This window comes from Leucoraja erinacea, chromosome 22 (assembly GCF_028641065.1).
Source record: "Leucoraja erinacea ecotype New England chromosome 22, Leri_hhj_1, whole genome shotgun sequence".
Taxonomy (NCBI): Eukaryota; Metazoa; Chordata; class Chondrichthyes; order Rajiformes; family Rajidae; genus Leucoraja; species Leucoraja erinaceus.
Window position 1 is genome coordinate 4391616 of NC_073398.1, and position 16892 is coordinate 4408507.

Below are 16892 nucleotides of genomic sequence, written 5' to 3' on the forward strand. Positions count from 1 at the left end.
TGAGGCCTGCCGTATGGTTGTACCGAGTTGTACGCAAAACAAATCATTTCACTGTACCGAGCTACAGGTGACAATAAAATATCATTGAATCATTAACAAAGTGAAGTTAGCCATCTGTTTATCATTGGGGTTGAGATAATACTTGTGTCCCTGCTGGTGTCCCCAGATCAGAAAGTCTAAAGGACGCTTTGCTCCCCGGCCACTCCCTCTCCTTCCCTCTCCCATCGGGCAAAATAAGTGTGAAAGCACGCACCTCTAGATTCAGGGACAGTTTCTTCCCAGCTGTTATCAGGCAACTCAACCATCCTACCAACAACTAGAGAACAGTCCTGAACTATTATCTATCTCATTGGAGATCCTCAGACTATATTTGATCAGACTTTACTGGCTTTATCTTGCCCTAAACGTTATTCCCTTTGTCCAGCATCAGTACTCACGGCTTGATTGTAATCATGTATTGTCTTTCTGCAGACTGTACCTCTCTGTACACGTGACAATAAACTAAACTCAACTCAAGAAGAGGCAACTTTGGCCATGAGAAAGTTTTGGATCGGTGTGATTCTTTGTGGAGAGTTGGGTCCAGTCCTGGTTGGCCGTGGCCTGAACCTTTTTCCTTCTCTTGTAGACATCCCTTGCTTCCACGGGTTCTGATGCAGATACCTCAGTAACGGCAGCACCGGCTGTAGAAGTCAACAATGAAGGTGGTTCTGAGGTATGTAACTCTTAAGTACATCCTTTATTTTTCAAGGATCCCTCCCCTCTACCTTCAGTCTGAAGAAGGTCCCGACCTGAAACATCTCCCCGTTCTTTCTCTCCAGAGATGCTGCCCGACCCGCACTTTGTGTCAATCTTCTTTAATTTTAAAATCTGTTGCAATGGTTGTTGCTTTTCTGCAATTCTGCTACAGGGATTAATTTAAGATGACACATTGTATTCTCGAGATTAAGCTGATAAAATTGAAGCAAGATGAAAACAGAAACGTATAGAATAGATGGATGACTAACATAGACTTGGGCATTCAAAACCACACTCTGTATCCAGACTCGCACTACATTAAACAAAACGCTAAGTTTTTAAAATTCTTATTCTTGAATTTCCATCCCTCCCTGATTGCTCCTTTCTCACTTCAGTAGCCTTGCATGCCTCCTGTTTGTCGTTCCCAATTTTAATCACTCCACCGCTGGTAACCGTGCTTCCACTGCCAAGCTTTTAATAGGCATAATAATTTCCTCCTCAAGCGCTTCCATCTCAAACACTAACTTACCCTCGTGTTGACATTGAAAGTGATCTCAATTCAGCGTTGGTGACCTGCAGTGTGACTCTGCAAAGGATAGATATAATCAGCAGGCATAAGTGAAATGTGATATTGCAAAATGGAAGAATAGAGAAATATCAGATGAGTTTCAAGCCGACACACAGCGCGGAAACAGGTCCTTCAGCCCACCGAGACCACACCGACCAGTGATCCCCGCACACTAACACTATCCTACACACATTCAGAACAGTTTTTACACTTACACCAAGCCAATTAACCTGCAAACCTGTACGTCTTTGGACTGTGGGATCTGGGAGAAAACCCACGCAGGTCACAGGGTGAACGTACAAACTTCGTACAGACAGCACCTGTAGCCAGGATCGAACCCGGGTCTCTGGCACTATAAAGCAGCAGCTCTACCACTACGCCACACTGCCGCCCCAATTCATGGCAGCTCGCAGAATTGAATCTGCTAGAGAATCAATTATCCCAGTCTTACTACTGCTGCGAGAGAAGGAGCTGAAGCCAGGTTAGTGGACATGCAGATTTTAGTTTAGATTAGTTTGGAGATCGGGATTGAAAATAGTAAACCAACATCATAAAATGGAGAATTACAATGGGTCTGATGATCAGTCAACCTCCCTCCGCCAGCAGAATACCAGTAATCCGGTCAGAAGGAATGGAGAGGTGCCACAGACCAAGATCAGTGAACGGGTTGGTACTGGGAGGGTGGGGAGACACGATAAAGATGGGCCGAAGGGATTCCCACCTCACGACTGATGGGACCATCTTTCGGCCTGAATGTTCACGTTTGCAAACAATAAGTATTTTAGGCTAGCTTCCGGCTTGACGAACGGGAGTTGGCTGATAGTCTGTTAATGTTAAAGTTGGCAGGTGGCCTCTCTCCCTGGAGCAGGGAGTGAAGAGAAACTCCGTTAATTCTGGGATCTGAGTCTTGAGGAGTCGGGAGATTTGACCAAGTTTGGGGTGGCACATTGGTACAGCTGATAGAGCCCTTTTCCGAGCTATAGCTCCAACCTAAACTAAATCTGATTACATTGAGCTTCTTGGATCTAGTAGTTTAGAGATACAGCATGGAAACGGGCCCTTTGGCCCACCGAGTCCGTGCCGACCAACGCTCACCCCATATACTAGTTCTATCTTGCACACTTGGGACAATTTACAGAAGCCAATTCATCTACAAACCTGTATGTCTATGGAGTGTGGGAGGAAACCGGAGCACCTGGAGAAAACCCACGCAGATCGCGAGGAGAACGTGCAAACTCCATGCAGACAGCACCCGAGTCTCTGGCACTTTAAGGCAACAACTGTCACTCTGCCTCCTCTGTTCTCTCCCGTTTCTGCCACAAGCACTAGTTTTGAGGATCTTCGCCGACCTTCCAAAACCACCCCTTGGATTACTCGGTTATAGAAACATAGTAAGGTGCAGGAATAGGCCATTCAGCCCTTCGAGCCAGCACTGTCATTCAATATGATCATGGCGGATCATCTAAAATCAGTACCCCATTCCTGCTTTTTCCCCACATCCCTAGATTCCTTTAGTCCTAAGAGCTAAACCTAACTTTCTCTTGAAACCATCCAGTGAATTGGCCTCCACTGCCTTGTGTGGCAGAGAATTCCACAGATTCACAACTCTCTGGGTGAAGACGTTTTTCCTCATTTCAGTCCTAAATGGCCCACCCCTTATTCTTAATCTGTGACCCCTGGTTCTGGCCTCCCCCAACATCGGGAACATTTTTCCTGCATCTAGCCTGTCCAATCACTTAAGAATTTTATATGTTTCTATAAGATATCCTCTCATCCTTCTAAATTCCAGTGAATACAAGCCCAGTTGATTCTTTCCATTCTTTCATGATATGCTAGTCCCACCATCCCGTGAAATAACCTGGTGAACCTGCGCTGCACCCCCTCAATAGCAATAATGTCCTTCCTCAAATTAGGAGACCAAAATTGTACACAATACTCCAGGTGCGGTCTCTTATACTGGGCAATCGGCAATAACTGACACCATTCCTTCCCTTCCCCCCCAATATGGACTAAATGAGGGTTTATTGTATAGACAAATTGAAATGAGACTAAAAATGACAAAATAGAGTGCTGGTGTAATTAACACAATTTTGCAGAGGAACGACCATTTGTCAAAATAATTCAAACGGCAGTATCTTGAAAACCACTTTCGACCATTAGGGAGAGTGACCAAAACCTCCGGTGACCTCATGGAAACCTTGGGTGGTGGGCAAGGTCACCAGAGGTTGCTGTTTAGGTCTCCTAAGTGGGACAAGCATTTTACTGTACCCACACCAAGGAAAGATAATCTCCATCTATGCCAACATCTTAGGGACTTCAGTTGTTGGAATTAACTGTGGTCACTTAAAAGACAGGATGAAGAGCTTCTGGCAAAGGGTCAGACAGAAGTGGAATTGTTACCAACCTGCAGTTTGCTGAACATGTTGACCAAATAACTTGACAGTTGTGAGATCTGACAAGGCTTGTAATAAAGAGCTGGCTCTTATAGAATCAGCATGGCCTCCAACAAAGACATTTTTAACTGCAGCTTAACAATAATAACCATAGAAAGCAGGTTTCATCACAGCGTGGATCGGGGACAGCTCCGCCCAAGACGGCAAGAAATTGCAGAGAATTATGGATGTAGCCGAGTCCTTCACACACACCAGACTCCCCGCCATTGACTGCATCTACACTTCACTCTGCCCCGGAAAAGCAGCCAACATAATCAAAGACTCGCCCCACCCTGCTTCATCCTGCTCCCATCTGGCAGAAGGTGCAGAAGCTTGAAACCAGACTCTGGAGCAACTTCTTCCCCTCCTATCAGGTTTCAAAGCGGTCCTGGCATAAGCTAGGATACTTTTCGATTTATCTCTACCCCATTGAGAACATTGGACTTTCACAGAAACTGAAGCGCTACAATGCTGTGAACTATATCCAGCACTCTGTATCTTCCCTCTATGTTACTTGAGTTTGAACATTGTATCTATGTTTGTACCTGATATGTTTGGATAGCATACAAAAACAAAGCTTTTCACTGCACCTCAGTCCATGTGACTGCAATAAACCTTAAATAATACAAGAATAAAGGTGCAATAACTGAGGACTTCTAATATATGGCACAGGACATGAACCGCAGGAGTGGGGAAGATTAGCACCGGAATCGGCAATCATAACCAAACCGACAGGAAGATGGAAAATCAAGGGCATTGCCATCATCAAAAAGATTGGATTGTAACAAATTCCCTGAGGCTGTGACATGGACTTTCACAAGCCAAGCTTGATAAATGCTTGCATGTATTTGAAGTGCGAGTTTATGATACGATCTGTTTGATTTTGAATCTGAAGAGGAAATTGAATAAAGGCGAGCGGCACCAGTTGTGGTTCCAGCTGGACATAAAGTGCTGGAGCAACTCAGCGGGTCAGGCAGCGTCTCTGGAGAAAATGGATGGGTGGCGTTTCGGGTGGGAATCCTTCTTCAGATTCGCAGGATGCTGCCTGACCCGCTGAGTTACCCCAGCACCTTGTTTCTATCTTTGAACAAACCAGCATCTGCAGTTCGTTCCTGCACAGAATTCCAGCTGCAAATGAGCTTTACGACAAAAAGGAAACAACAACAATTTGGCCATATGGCAGGAAACAGCAGCTTCGCTCAAACAAAACCTGTGGAGCGGTGTTGTTGAAGAGAAAGGAAAGAGAGGGAGATAAACCAAGACACCAACTCATCACATTTAATTTATTATCGCAGAGGAGCTGAGACACCTGGTGATCAAATTGGTTTTAAGTGGTATCAAATGGAAAGGGAGACCCGTCTACCTATCTCTCGTTGCCTGACTCTCAGTCTGAAGAAAGGTCTCAACTCAAAACATCACCTATTCCTTTTCTCCAGAGATGCTGTCTGTCCCGCTGAGTTATTCCTACTTTTTGTGTCTATCTCCTATCTTTATCATCCTTCTTTTACAATGTGGTTTACCCTAAAGTATAATTGACAGTCCTTACACATTCAACACAGGAGTCGGTAAGCGATCATCCAGCCCGTTGCACTCTCCTGTAGGATTATGGCTGATCCGTAGCTCGACTCCATTTCCCTGCCGTTCCTCGATAAACTTTGTTATCCTTACCCACCAAAATCTAGACTTGAAATTTGCTGTTGACACACTGAACGTACAACCTTTTCTTTTTAAACTGTTTCTAATTTCTCCACATGTTAATGGAAAATGTGTTTCCTGATATCCCTCTATGTTAACCTTGAATCTCCGTATGGCCTTGCACGCACCTGCCAGGAAACAATATATCGCAATACTGAGTCCATCCAATTGTTTTAAGGAGTACATGTTATTTTACCTCTGAGTTTCTATTAATGAGTTCAAAGGAGGGTTTCAAGTTTGCCAGAGCAGTAGAGAAAAAATACATCCACTTGTCTGAACACAATATACACTTGCCTCAACGCCCCTTGCAAAGTGCGGAACAAGGAGCAGACTATAATTGAGAATTCATGCCTGTTGTTAATGAAATTGCATTGCATTTGAAGATTTGATTTGCTGCTGAAGTCCATTTAATAGAACTGTTCACCACAGTGGATTATCGTCAGATTAACACATTGTTAATTTAGTCTCAAAATGGACTGAATCAAGTTATATAGTGTGGACTGCAGATAAAAGATGTGCTGCTTCTTTCTTTGAACACTGACAATGAAAATACTTATCCTTTCAGCACACGCGGGAACTTCGAAGAGCGTTCAATCCAATTGTCCTGCATGTTGAATTTACTCTCCACGTTTTTGTGTGTGCAGATGTCTTGCTTTCATGGTCACAGAAGTTTTTTTGTGCTTGATCTTGCTCGTAATACGTTATAATTCTGAAAGTTAACACTTTTTCCAGGGGTTCATCTGTCCCATCTGTATGCAATCGTTTCTAACGCCAACTCAGCTGTTTGAGCATGACCAGAACGAGCACACTGTGGCAGACAGGGCGATACAGGAGCAACTTAATCCAGAAGCGGCCATTAGTGTGGGTTGCTTTTTGTTTGAACTCTATCTGGGTGGATGCGTGAAGTGGTGGTGGCTATTCATTCTTACGTGAAAGGTGTCTTGATTTTTGTTTTTTTTCCCCCCCTTGCGTTAGCAGTGGGCTAGCCTTTCACTTCACCATAGAGCACATTTTATGTCAGCATGGCCGTACATTGAGTTTGTCTTACTGTTGCACAGCCTTCTCTTCACTATTGGTTAAGTCATGTTCTAAAAGGAAAGTGGGGGGTTTTCATTTGAAGATTGTGCTCTATAATACATGGCTTTGCTTCCATAATCACCTGCATGGCAGCCTCTCAACTTTGGCCATTGAAGAGTTTCTAAATAGCAGCTGGAAGAATTGGTCCCTTGAGTGCATCTTTCCCTGATGAATGTGCGATTAGTCCAGTTTAGAGATACAGCAGGGAAACCGATCGAGTCCGCACCGACCAGCGATCCCTGCACACTGATCTAACCTACACACAATTATACCAAGCCAACTAACCTACAAACTTGTACGTCTTTGGAGTGTGTGAGGAAACCGGAGACCCCGGAGAAAACCCACGCAGGTCACTGGGAGAACGTACAAACTCCTTACAGACAGTACCTGTGGTCAGGATCAAAGCCGGGTCTCTGGTGCTCTGCGCTACCGTCTCGCCCAAAGTGGTGAGGATAGTGGTGACGATATTATACTTCAGGGTGACACAGAAAGGATGATGACATGGTTAAAAGCTTGAAAGATGGAGCTTGGAGTTTAAAAAGTAGGAAGTTATAGATGATCTGAAATGAACCCCTGATAGGTATTGGAAATGGCCAAAGCTTTCTTCCTGATGCAAAATCTATTTCACAACCACTGTTCCTGCAATCTGTCCCAACAGTTCACAAGCCAGGTATTCAATTTCACCCGACGTTGATTTTCACACCATCTGCCAGCATCTAGTACTACCAAGTGCTACTGTTTTCAACTATAAATGGACTGCAATGAGGCCTTTGACAAGGTCCTACATGGTAGGCTGATTCAAAAAGTTGAAGCTTTCAGGATCCAAGACAAGCTGACAAATTGGAAACAAAGGTAGACAAAAATGCTGGAGAAACTCAGCGGGCGAGGCAGCATCTATGGAGCGAAGGAAAGAGGCAACGTTTCGCGTCGAAACCTTTCTTCAGACTGATGCCAGGGTGGGGGGGCGGGAAGAAGAAAGGAAGAGGAGGAGGTCAGAGGGCTGAGGGAGAGCTGAGAAGGGGAGGAGACGGCAAGGGCTACTGGAAATTGGAGAAGTCAATGTTCAGGCCACCGGGATGCAGACTACGTGCTGCACCTCCAGTTTCCGGTGGTGCTCACTCTGGCAATGGAGGCCCAGGACCGAAAGGTCGGATTCGGAATGGGAGAGGGAGTTGAAGTGCTGAGCCACAGGGAGATCAGGTTGGTTAATACGGACCGAGCGGAGGTGTTCGGCGAAACGATCGCCAAGCCTACGCTTGTTCTCCTTGAAACACAGGAGATTTAGAGGTGACCTCCCACCCCACCCTGCATCAGTCTGAACAAGGGTTTCAGCCCGAAACGTTGCCTCTTTCTTTCGCTCCATAGATGCTGCCGTACCCGCTGAGTTTCTCCAGCAATTTTGTCTACCTTCGATTCTCCAGCTTCTGCAGTTCCTTCATGAACAAATTGGAAACAAAATTGGCTTGATAATAGGTGATGGAGGATATTCTGTTTGGAGGTTTGTGATCAGTGGGGTACCACAGGATCGGTGCTGGGTCCATGATGTTTGTGATGTACAGTAATAAGAACTTAAATGTGAATGTAAGAGGCATGATAAATATGTTTGCAGATGACATACAAATTTGTAATGTTGTAGACAGCAAGGAGGATTATTTTAGACTGAGATGGAACATTGAACAGGGTTAGTATGATAAATGGAATTCAATCTTGGCAGTGTGGAGTGATGCATTATTCAGGGTCAAATAAGGGTGGGATTTACACAGTAAACGCCCAGGCCTTAAAAAGTATTAATGAACAGAGGGACCTTGGGGTGCAAGTCCATAGATCCCTGCAGTGGTAACATTGGTAGATAGTGATGAAGAAGGATGCTTGCCTTCAACAGCCATGGCAGAGATTATAAGAGTAAGGATGTCTCATTTCAACTCGGGGCATCATTTGTAATTCTGGCCACCACTGCAGGGAAGCTGTAATTGTGCCGGAGAGAATGCAGAGGAGAATCACTAAGATGTTGCCTAGATTGGAGCATTGCATTTGTAAGGAGAGATTGGATACCCAGTATTTGCTTTAAATGGAGCGGAGAAGACTAAGGGCCAACCCGACAGAAATATAGAAAAATAATGTGGAGGATAATAAGGGTAGGTAGGACAAATCTTTTTCCCATGGTGGGATGTCCAACACAAGATCTGGGGGACACGTTTTTTCCACAGAGAATGGTTGCAATCTGCACTGCCTGAGGAGAAGGTGGCGACATTTAAGAAGCGGGGTTGCTGCCTGACAGCGCCAGTGACCCGGGTTCGATCCTGACTCCGGTTGCTGTCTGTGCGGAGTTTGTAAGTACTTCATGTAACCATGTGGGTTTTCCCCGGGTTCTCCGGTTTGCTCCCACACTCCAAATCACTCCTATCACCCCACATACTAGCACTATCCTACACACTAGGGACAGTTTTACAATTTTCACATAAGTCAATTAACCTACAAACCTGTACGTCTTTGGAGTGTGGGAGGAAACCGGAGATCCCGGAGAAAACCCACGTGGTCACGGGGAGAACATACAAGCTCTGTGCAGACAGCACCCGTGGTTAGTATCGAACCTGGGTCCCTTAACTGGCGCAGTAAAGCAGCAACTCAGCTGTGACACTGTGCCACACTAAAGAACTCTCCAGGACCTGAAGTTAATTGCTCCAAAATTGGCAGTCAAACCTTCATCTCCCTGCAATTGTTTCCATAAATTGCTTGGCTTCAACCTCTTCTTTAAATGCACTCTTTAAATCCTTTCTCTTTTGCAAGCTTTTGGTCACGTTCACTTGTACTTTCCTGCGGCACTCAGAGTGAAATTTTATTGCTGACATCTTGAAACAAAGGCGCTTTGTGAAGAGAGCTCTTTAAAGTTCACTGTAAATGGCACGATTGTCTAGACGAGAGTATCTCAGTCCACAGAACCGTCAAGCAGTCAACCAAGATCAAAGTGTACGAAGCGGTCGTACCGACAAGCTTTTAGTCTGACAGTGAGATATGGATGCTTGCATTGGCTTGAGTGTTTCCACACGAGATCCCTGAGGTGCCTCACGGGCATCAAACAGCAGGACAAAGTGCCAAACATGGACGTTCTGGATGAGCCTGGTGTGGTCATCATGGAGGCCATGATCGTGGGGCCGCAGTTGTGCTGGACAGGCCACGGAATCCGTGCGGAAAGATCCCATATGCCACGCCAGCTCTGGAGTTACGGAGTTCTTGCACAGGGCCACCGGAACCAGGAACATCCAAGTGAGCAATGCAAGGATTGTATCAAGGATAGCCTCAAACCTATCTACATTTATCGATTCTACATGTTCCTTGAACCTCGTTCCCTGTGATGTCTCGTTTTCACACCTTACCCTTCCATATCTCGGTGTCTTCCTCTCCCCTGACTGAACAAGGGACTCGACCCGAAACGTCACCCATTCCTTCAAACCAGAGCTGCTGCCTGCCCCACTGAGTTAATCCCTCATTCTGTGTCTATCTATAGCCTCAAACACAAGTTCACAGGTCACAGGAGTAATATTAGGCATTTGGCCCATCGAGTCGTCACCATTCAATCATGGCTGATCTCTGCCTCCTAATCCCATTTTCCTGCCTTCTCCCCATAACCCCTGACACCCATTCTAATCAAGAATTTGTCCATCTCTTCCTTAAAAATATCCATTGACTTGGCCTCCACAGCCCTCTGTGGCAACGAGTTCCACAGATTAACTACCCTCTGACTAAAGAAGTTCCTCCTCACCTCCTTTCTAAAAGAGTGCCCTTTAATTCTGAGGCTATGACCTCTGGTCCTAGACTCTCCCACCAGTGGAAACATTCTCTCCACATCCACTCTATCAATGCCTATCGACGTTGGCATTCCTGCAAGCGAGTGGGAATCCTGTGCGCAGACAGAAGAGGCTGGTGTGCATTGACCGAAGCAGCCTGTATCAACTGTGAAGGCAGCCAACGGGTCCGATTCACCAGAGCTTGAGAATGTAGGGCTCGGTATCAATGCCTGCCACAGTGTTTGTGCTTCCACTGTTCCTATGCGAGCCACTTCTGACCAGGCATTGCCAGCCACACTCACCAACGAAGCCTGTACAACTGACAATGAACTCAATCGGCATACACGCCAGTCCTCAAAATCCACTCAATGAAGTGGTCAAAAGGAGCACCTGGTTACTTGGGTTTTTCATGAACAAAACCAATAGATTGAGAGAAGAATATTATAGCTCATTTGTTAGGCCTCAGTTGGAATGTTGTGGACAATTCTGAGCCCCACATTTCAGAAAAGATGGAAAGATGGGTTTAGTGTATTGTCACGTGTACTGAGGTACAGTGAAAAGCTTTTGTTGCATGCTAACCAGCCATGATTACAATTGAGCCATTGACAGTGTACAGGTGCATGAATAAGGTTTTGTGCAGTAATATCCAATCAAAGATAGTTTGAAGGTCTCAAAGTAGGTAGATAGTACCTCAGGACTACTTGGTAGGATGGTTTAGTTGCCTGATAACAGCTGGGAAGAAACTGTCCCTGAATCTGGAGGTGTGTGTCAGTAGGAAGGCATAGAGCATATCACTCCAGGATGTTGCCAAGAATGAGAGACTAGAGTTATATAGAGAGAAGTTCAAAAGGCTGGGACTGTTCTCCTTGAAACACAGGAGATTTAGAGGTGACCCAAGCAAAAGATGAGGGCTTTCGTTAGAGCAGATGGAATGATAATCTTCTGTCTGGCAGGTGGGTCAACAATTGCAGATCATGTAGGAAGGAGCTGCAGATGCTGATTTACACCGAAGATAGACACAGAATGCTGGAGTAACTCAGCGTGACAGGCAGCATCCCCGGAGAGAAGGAACGGGTGACGTTTCAGGTCGAGACCCTTCCGCAGATCGTGGATGGAAATTGATTTGCAGCGAAGTTGGATGGGTGTTGAGAGGTCTAGTGGGATATAGGTGAAGGCGGATTCAGGGACTTGGATAGAGAGGTTTTAGAAAGCTACACGAATGGCAACTTTGAGAGGATGGCTGTTCAATTAAGTCAAGTTGTGTGAAGGTTATAAAATGGAAGTGGAGGTCACCATGGTTAAGAAGTCGGTCAGTGCAGAGCTGAGAGGGGAAGGTAGTGAAGATAATGCAGTTTTATGACTTGAAGCTTCATTAAGTATTAAAGAAACTGACTTCATGTGTCAGTGTGCGTTTGATAAAAATGACATGTATTTAAAATAATGATGTGAAAACCAGTATTACTGCCACTGAAATCCACCAGCTTTCAGTCTTGATCAGTTAAGCTGAAAAGGAAGCAGAATTCAACTTGTCATTTGCCTCACATTGTGAAGAATTATAGTTTGCAGGAATGATATGAGACGCAGGACTATTTTTTGTTTCAGCCAGAGTTCCAATGTTGGAAAATAAATTGTTCGAAATAGGGAAACCCCGGTCCATCTACCTTATCAATAGTGTTATTGACTTGAAGCCTGGTTCAATTGGTAACCCCTCTCAATAGTAGATGGGTATAATATTTGTCTGAACAGTGCCAGACTGGTGCAGGGGTGTGTAGTACAATTGTTACTCTCTTGGAATTAATGTTGTGCTTTTGTAGTGGATTTGCCATTGACTAACAGTAAATGGAAACTATGCAAAAAGGTTTATACATGATTTCTAAGAGCAGATGCACAAATGTTGAACAAGATGAGATTAATGTTTGTGAGAAAGGACAGAACGATGTGTAGATTTCCTATCCGGTCTGGCGCTGTAAAGCAGCAACTCTACCGCTGTGCCACTGTGTGGCCAAAATCACTGTGATCTTCATCCTAATCATGTCGGTCACAGTGCTCAGTAACTGCGGCTCTGAGTCTGAGCCCTTTATTGTGGAAATGGGGGTTAAACAGGGATGCATCATCGCACCCACCCTGTTTGTCATCTTCATTGCTGCCATACTTCACCTCATTGGCGAAGAGCTGCCACAGGGGATCCCAATCCTCTACAGAACTGACGGTGGGCTCTTCAACCTTAATAGGTTGAAGGCCAAGAGCAAAGTCAGTAACACCGCCATCATGGAGCTTCAGTACACGGATGACTGCGCCATTGCAGCACACTCTGCAGAAGACCTCCAGTGCATCCTGAATGTCTTTCCTAAGGCATACAGAGCCATGGGCCTAACCTTAAATATCAAGAAGACCCAGGTCCTACATCAACCTCCACCCAACCAGCTGTCTACCCAGCCCACTCTAAAAGTGGACGACACCACTCTTGAAAACGTTGAACATTTCCCCTACCTTGGCAGCATTCTCTCCTCAAAAGCTGACATTGACCCTGAGTTCAAACATCGCCTGAGTTGTGCCAGCGGAGCCTACGCCAGACTCGGGAAAAGAGTCTTTGAAGACCGAGACCTAAAGGCCCAAACAAAACTGCTGGTCTACAGAGCCGTTGTCCTCTCCACCCTGTTGTATGGAGCCGAGTTATGGACCACCTACAGCAGGCACCTGAGAGCCCTGGAACAATACCATCAAAGATCCTTACGAAAGATTCTAAGGATCAGCTGGGAGGACAAACGCACCAACATCAGTATTTTGGAGGAAGCCAACATGACCAGCATCACCACCACAATAATACAGCACCAACCTCAATGGACTGGCCATGTCGTCCGCATGTCCAACACACATCTCCCGAAACAAATCCTGTACTCTCAATTGAAGGGAAGTTGGTAAGCCCTCGGCAGGCCAAAGAAACGCTTCAAGGACAACATCAAGAACGGTCTGAAGAAATTCCACATCACATCAAGCATTCTTCCCGCACTGGACAGGTGCTACTGGAGGAAACCCATGCAGGGAGGAGCTGCTCATCATGAAACGGAGCTACGCCGTGTCGCAGAGACAAAGTGACAGCATCGTAAGGAGAGAGAGAAGGGGGCTCGACGACTACCAACCACCGCCAGTCTCCACTGCCCACGTTGCACCAAGGTGTGTGGATCGTGGATCGGCCTCTACAGACATCTACAGACCCACAACTAGACCACCCTAAGGAGAGGACAGTCATACTACTTTTGAGTGACCGCCAATGAATCCTCTGGGACACTGCTGTGTCCTTCCCTCTCTTGAGATAGCAGCCTGTCTCCCCAACCCCTTGCCTTACGCCACTCTGCCTCCCATTACCATTTAGTAATGGTCAGTTCAAAAGAGCAGGGCAATTGCCTGAAATTGATCAGTTTTGTCCTTATTAGTGAGAGATACACAGCAGTAGAAAAACAGCCAGACTTGGAGAGGCAGTGGGGGGATTTGAGGATGCCTGGGCTTTTTTCCCCAAGAAGACCATTGGCCAGGAAATGAAAGGACAGGAGAGGGGTAAATGTAGAGGGAGCTGATGGTTCACGTTGGCTGGAGTACAATAACCACCTGAGATGAACCGTTGTGCACACACAGCATGCACTATTCATCTGCTTCTGTAACACTCAATGCTTTGAAGCTGCCGTTAATGTGTAATCATTCTCCTGTCTGCCTGGTGACTCCATCAGTTTGGCTTGATCTGTTTGCCTGTGCATTCTTGTGCTGCGAGGTATGTTTATTTGCTTCCTATCCCCAGTCACGACACACAGGAGTGTGTGCGAAACACCTAATGTATCCTATACCCCCCTTTGACTTCACAGGGTTTTATTTGCCCGCTGTGTATGAAGTCCCATGCTTCAGCAGAGGAGCTCTTCAAACACTACGAGGTGTTTCATGACCCAGGCAATGATTCTGGTCCCAGGGAGGAACAAACAAGTTTGAGAAGGTTGGTTTATTTACTGTACGGGTTGTCTCAATAAATTGTTTTTTGTTGTTGTCATTTTCAGGGCTTCAGCTGATGCGAGGCATGTTGGGTTAATTCTTCAGTCATAGCGTCATGGGGTTCAAAATACTATGTGAAATTTAGGCATACAGTTAATTCTCCTATAACATAGTTTTGTTCCACAAATTGAATATAACACGATTAATGCAATTGTTTAATTTAGTGTAGAGATACGGTGCGGAAACTTCGACTCACCGAGTCCGCACCAACCAGCGATCCCCGTACACAAGCACAATCCTAAAGGAGCAATTTAGATTTTTTTTTACTGAGCCAATTAACCTACAAACCTATATGTCTTTAGAGTGTGAGAAGAAACCGGAGCTCCCGGAGAAACCCCACGCAGGTCACAGGGAGAAAGTACAAGCTCCGTACAGGCAGCACCGTAGTCAGGATTGAACCCGGGTCTCTGGCGCTATGAGACAGCAACTGTACCGCTGCCCCACTGGGAACGCTATTTGTATAACGTGGGCTGAATTGGTTATAACAGTATTATTGGGAACCAGAGAAACATTTAAAGTTACATTGGAAGTTGACAAGCAGAAAAAAAGCTATCTTACAAAACAAAAACAGTCCAGGGAAAATAAAATAGTTTCTATGTATCCTCCCCGCAGGAATTGCACACCATTGTCTTTTAGCAAGTGGCTACTGAAATCCTGGGGGGGGGGGGGGGGAGGGGGGCGGAGGGGTGGAGGTAGCGAGTACGATAGGCTTTTCCCCCATTGACATAATTGATTTTACTACCCAATATCCCATCACACATGATTTCTTAGTGATGCAATTATCATTTAATAGCAGAACTACAAATATGATTTATGCCAGTTTCCTTAGGATTAGAGAACATGTACATTTGTTTAGTTTAAAGGTATAACACGGAAACAGGCCCTTCGGCCCAGCGATCCCCTCACACAAACACTATCCACCACCCAGGCACCCGGGTCTCTGGTGCTGTAAGACAGCACTCTACCGCTGTGCCATTGTGACGCCCATTAACATAAAGATGTTTGCAAGATTCTTTGCAGTTGATTTTGTTTATTGCGTCTGGGCTGTCGAGACCTTGTACATGAGTTTGGTAAATTTGAGTTGTTCGCGTTTGTTAAATCCAGGGAAAACTTTTTCCAAAGTCTATGCTCTTAATTAATCTGTGTTTATATTTGGTGTTTTTTTCACAGAAGGTGATTGTATGGATCCAGGAAGGTGTGTATCTGTTTTAGGATGCATCACTACCATGGTGTGAGACGATGATTTTTTTCTTGGGCTTTTTAGTCCCTGATTATTACGCTCCTGCCTCAGGGGTGTTTTATTTTTGTGTTCCGAGGCTTGAGTGTTGAATCTAGAGTGACTTGGAGGCATGGTGTGTATTCCCTTGGGTGAATGTACAAGATCTTTTGGCACTGTTGCCAAGCACGGCAGGGAGCTTCTCCATAGAGTCACAATCAATATGTACAGGTCCACCACCGATTTTCTGGCATCCTTGGTTCCAGAGCCTTACCGTATTGTCCGTTTTGTGCTGGACCAACAGAGGTCACGGCCTTGGGGGAGTCGAGATACCGACTCTGCAAAGTCAGACGTGGAAGTCGGCTATGGGAACAGATCTGCCGGCTTCGCCCGGGACGGAGTTCCAGAGCCCCGGCTGCAGGGGGCAAATTCGACCTGTGAAAGTTCCGATGAGGTCCATATCGGCCGCCTCGCCCAGCCTGGGCAGTGCATCTCCGGGGGGGATTTCAGTTGCCGAAAAATCAGTGGTGAGCAAGTTTCTTCATGAAGTCACAGGAATCAGATAATCTTAGACAGACACAAAAAGCTAAACTAACTCAGCGGGTCAGGCAGCATCTCTGGAGAAAAGAAATAGGTGATGTTTCTGGTTGAGACCCTGCTTCCGACCCGAAACGGTCTCCTATTCCTTTTCTCCACAGATACTGCTTGGGTTAATCCAGCTTTTTGTGTCTGTCTTTGTTTTAAACTAGCATCTGCAGAAAATCTCATTGCCATTTGTGGAATACTGCTTTGTATAGCTTAGTTTAGAGCACGGAAACAGGCCCTTTGGCCCACCGGGTCCATGCCGATCAGCGATCCCCACACATTAACACTATCCTATACCAACTAGGGACAATTTTTACGTTTACCAAACCAATTAACCTACAAACCTACAAAACCTACAAAAAGTCTTTGGAGTGTGGGAGGAAACTGAAGATCTCGAAGAAAACCCACGAATGTCACGGGGAGAACGTACAAACTCCGTACAGACAGCACCCGTAGTCGGGATCGAACCCGAGTCCCCGGCGCTACACTGGCTGTAAGGCAGCAACTCTACTGCTGCACCACCATCCCGCTTTTTGTGTCTGTACAAAAATGTTGCTGGTTTGCAAAAACTCGATGGCCTGCGATTTTGAAATGTTAGTAGGTCCATTGTTTCCTATCTTAGCTTTGTACAGATAATTGCCTGAACTGAAGAAATCTAAGCAGGCCTTTACCAAGATGTGTGATCTATTAATCAGCCTTGGCACGCAGTCCTTTCTTGTTATACCAGACGGCAGCCCGCAGTGCTCCAAGGGCTGTTGGAA

General features: G+C 45.7%; 1 protein-coding gene across 1 annotated transcript in view; it reads left to right on the top strand.

Moving 5' to 3' along the window:
* Nucleotides 1-16892, top strand: part of eea1 (early endosome antigen 1) — a 98201-nt gene that overhangs the window by 12879 nt on the left and 68430 nt on the right. The window contains exons 2-4 of the mRNA XM_055652804.1: nt 626-712; nt 6163-6291; nt 14150-14274. Coding sequence (XP_055508779.1) covers nt 626-712; nt 6163-6291; nt 14150-14274 — 341 coding nt within the window. The remainder of the gene's footprint in view (nt 1-625; nt 713-6162; nt 6292-14149; nt 14275-16892) is intronic.